Source organism: Empidonax traillii, unplaced genomic scaffold, assembly GCF_003031625.1.
Source record: "Empidonax traillii isolate 1590-97213 ecotype Southwest subspecies unplaced genomic scaffold, ASM303162v1 scaffold3002:size28985, whole genome shotgun sequence".
NCBI lineage: Eukaryota > Metazoa > Chordata > Aves > Passeriformes > Tyrannidae > Empidonax > Empidonax traillii.
In genome coordinates this window covers 3,354-7,064 of record NW_020958195.1, presented here as the reverse complement: position 1 = coordinate 7,064, position 3,711 = coordinate 3,354, and the positions used below count along the sequence as shown (strand labels likewise).

The 3,711-nt window shown below is 64.9% G+C and overlaps 1 protein-coding gene across 1 annotated transcript in view; it reads right to left on the bottom strand.

Annotated features, from left to right (window-relative positions):
- Positions 1-3,510, bottom strand: part of LOC114072329 (ribosome biogenesis protein bop1-like) — a gene marked incomplete at its 5' end in the record, with an annotated part of 11,081 nt that extends 7,571 nt beyond the window's left edge. The window contains 7 exons of the mRNA XM_027910238.1: positions 102-283; positions 733-813; positions 929-1,090; positions 1,877-2,089; positions 2,552-2,653; positions 2,736-2,853; positions 3,209-3,510. Coding sequence (XP_027766039.1) covers positions 102-283; positions 733-813; positions 929-1,090; positions 1,877-2,089; positions 2,552-2,653; positions 2,736-2,853; positions 3,209-3,510 — 1,160 coding nt within the window. The remainder of the gene's footprint in view (positions 1-101; positions 284-732; positions 814-928; positions 1,091-1,876; positions 2,090-2,551; positions 2,654-2,735; positions 2,854-3,208) is intronic.
- Between the last annotated feature and the right edge of the window lie 201 nt (positions 3,511-3,711).

Below are 3,711 nucleotides of genomic sequence, written 5' to 3'. Positions count from 1 at the left end.
ATTCCCAATCCAGGGATCCATTCCTGACCAGGGATCCATTCCTCACCAGGGACCCACTCCCAATCCAGGGATCCATTCCTGACCAGGGATCCATTCCTCACCAGGGATCCATTCCTGACCAGGGATCCATTCCCAATCCAGGGATCCATTCCCAATCCAGGGATCCATTCCCAATCCAGGGATCCATTCCCAATCCAGGGATCCATTCCTCACCTGACACCAACCACTGCCCGCTGGGGGAGATGCTGAGGCAGCGCACGAGGCTCGTGTGGCCACGGTAGATCTGGGGAGGGAGAGAGGGAGGGGAGGGGGGTGAGGGTCCCACAGAGCCCAGAACAGGACCCCCTGCCCCCCCCCAGGGCCTGCCCGTGTCCCCAAGTGCCACCTCCCCAGGGATGGCCAATGATCCCCCCCAGGGATGGGGATCCAGGGCTGGGCAGCCCCTTCCCAGCAGGGATTTATATCCCAAATATCCCAAATAAAGCTCCCCTGGCACAGCTTGGGGCTGTTCCCCGCGTCCTGTCCCTGTTCCTTGGGAGCAGAGCCCGATCCCACCTGGATCCACCCTCCTGTCCCCCTGGAATATCCCCTGAGCCCCCTTTCCTCCAGGCTGAGCCCCCCCAGCTCCCTCAGGAGTTCTCCAGCCCCTTCCCAGCTCCATTCCCTTCCAGGACCGGTTTGGGCACAGCCCCCGCCACGGGCACACCCCAAACCCCTCTGCCACCCCCTCACCAGGGCCTGGGTGGTGGGGAAGGGCTGCAGATCCCTCGGTTTGGGCAGTTTGGGGATCAGATCCTCGGGGTCCACGTTGACCTGCGAGAGGGAGGAGCTGACAGCGCCCGGCCCGGGATCCCCCCCTGGCACAGCACCAGGCTGGGACCCTGCCAGGCCCCCCCAGGGGGGAGTGACGGGGCTGGGGATGCCTCACCCTCATCTTCCTCTGCCGGGGGCACAGGTAGAGGTCGAGGCAGCGCTCGAAGCGCTCGTGGATGAAGCGGGGGTAGGCGGGCACGGCCCGCAGGCAGCGGTGCTGCCGCGGCACGAAGTTCAAACGCCGCTCCCCGGGCTCCTGCTGCTCCCAGGCCAACCTCTGCGGGGAGGGGGGCACGCTCAGGGCCCGGCAGGACCCCCCTCACGGCCCCCCCAGAGCCCAGGAGGAGCCGGCCTGGAGGTTCTCACCGTCCGGCACCGCTCGGCCCATGGGGGGTTCTCACCCTCCTCAGCCCACCTGAATCTTTCCAATCCCCTCATCCCACCTGAATCTTTCCACTCCACTCAGCCCACCAGGATCTTTCCACCTTCCTCATCCTACCAGGATCTTTCCACCTTCCTCATCCCACCAGGATCTCTCCACCCCCCTCAGCCCACCAGGATTTTTCACTGCCTGTTTAATCCCAAGCCCCTGGGCTGAATGTGCCTCTGGATGCACCAGGACAAATCCCACGCCAGGACATCCCCACGCAGCCTGGGGGGGCTCTGGCAGGGCCACCCTGGTCCCTGGGATGTGGCCCCAAGTTGCTCTTTAATCCAAGGATGCTGAGTGATGGAATCATGGAACGGTTTTGGTTGGAATGGACCTCGAGGATCATCCACTCCCACCCCGTGCCACGGGCAGGGACACCTCCCACTATCCCAGTTGGCTCCAACCTGGCCTTGGACACTTCCAGGGACGGGGCAGCCACAGCTTCTCTGGGAAAACACCTTTGCTTTGACCTCCCCTGCGAGGCCCCCCGTCCCCAGGGCAGGTCTGACCCCCCAGATGCCCCTCCAAGGCTCAGCCCTTCCCCTGCCCCTGTCACATCCCAACCCCCACGGAGCTTCCCGCACTCCCAGCCCTTTCCCAGCGGCTCTGGGGGGGCTGGGGGGGCCCCCTCACCTCCTCCTCGCTGAGCAGGTACTCTGGGGGGGGGTTGTAGGACTCCTCGTGCCCGGGCAGCCTCAGCTTGGGGGCCGGCACGTGCATCTTGTGGCGGCCCAGGATGGAGTTGGGGTCCTCGTGGGCCCACAGGTCGTAGTAGGTGGGGGTGTCGTCCTTGGGCTTGCGGGGTTTGATCCAGCCCATCTTGATGGCGTGGACCAGCTTGGACACCTGTGGGGCAGGACAGGGTGGGGTCAGCGGCTCCAGCAGCCCCAGCAGCTCCAGTAACTCCAGCAGCCCCAGCAGCTCTAGAAGCTCCATCAACTCCAGCAGCTCCAGCAGCCTCAGCAGCTCTAGGAGCCCCAGCAACTCCAGCAACTCCATCAACTCCATCAACTCCAGCAGCTCTAGGAGCCCCAGCAACTCCAGCAACTCCATCAACTCCAGCAGCTCTAGGAGCCCCATCAACTCCAGCAGCACCATCATCTCCATCAACTCCAGCAGCCCCATCAACTCCAGCAGCCCCAGTAGCCCCAGCAGCTCCAGCAGCCCCAGTAACTCCAGCAGCCCCAGTAACTCCAGCAGCTCCAGCAGCTCCAGCAGCCCCATCAACTCCAGCAGCTCTGTGGGATGGGGAACGAGGAGCAGGGTGGGATGTGGGGATGGGATTGGGAAGGCAGGACTTTCCCTCACCTTCTCCTTCTCGATGAGGGAGGGGATGAAGCTCCTCTTGTCGGCGGGGCGGTTGGTCACCGGGTGGATCATCACCTCGTGCGTGAAGAAGTCGATGGCCGGCTGGGGGGGACATGGAATGGTGAGGGGGGGATTGGGGAACCCCCCTGCCCCATCCCCAGAGGGGGAGCAGGCACGGCCTCACCTCGTAGGGGTCGAAGTTGACGTCCCCAAACTGCCCCTTCTGCAGCCGCTGCACCAGCTCCACCTGCTCGTCCGTCAGCGTCACGTCCGCCCCCGTCATCTTGTCCTGCACCGTCCTCCTGGTGGGAGCGGCACAGGGGACGGGATGGGATGGGATGGGGGGGTCTGGGATGGCCAGGACCCCCCCAGCCCCCGCAGCCACACCGCTGGGGTCACCCCTGGAGATCCTGGGGGTCTCCAGACGATGCTCCAGGGAACTGGGGGGTGGTTTCCAGCCCTGCTGTGCTCACACACCCCACGTGGAGAGGGTGCCCCACCCTGCACAGGCACAGCCCCCCTGGAAGGGTTTGGGATGGAGGGGACTTGGGGATCATCCAGTCCCACCCCCTGCCGTGGGCAGGGACACCTCCTGCCGTCCCAGGCTGCTCCCAGCCCCGTCCAGCCTGGCCTTGGACGCTCCCCCGAGGGTCTCACCAGTACTCTGGGTTCTCCATCTTCTCCAGGAACATGTCCAGCTCGTCCTTGTTCCGGATGGGCTTGTAGATCTTCTTGCCGTCCAGGTTGTAGCCGATGTGGGGGAAGTCCTGGTACCACTCCATGGGGATGTTTCCCACCGTGTTCCGGATGTCCTGCGGGGCAGCAGAGGGGAGAGGCGTGAGGGACGCCCTGGAGACCCTCCCAGGGCATGAAGGGCCTCCAGGAGGGATGGAGAGGGGCTTGGGACAAGGACACAGGGACTGGCTTCCCGCTGCCAGAGGGCGGGGGGAGATGGGATCCTGGGAGGGTGAGGAGATCCTGGCAATCCAGGGGGTTGCTGTGGCTGCCCCATCCCTGGAATTGCTCTGCCTGTGCCCTGCAGATCCAAACCCTCCCAGTGGGAGCAGAGCAAACAGCTGGATGGACGGGAATGGGGGGCTGGAGCAGGGAGAGGGGGGCAGGGGGAGGGGGGCTGGGGGCAGGGACTGCCCCTTGGGATG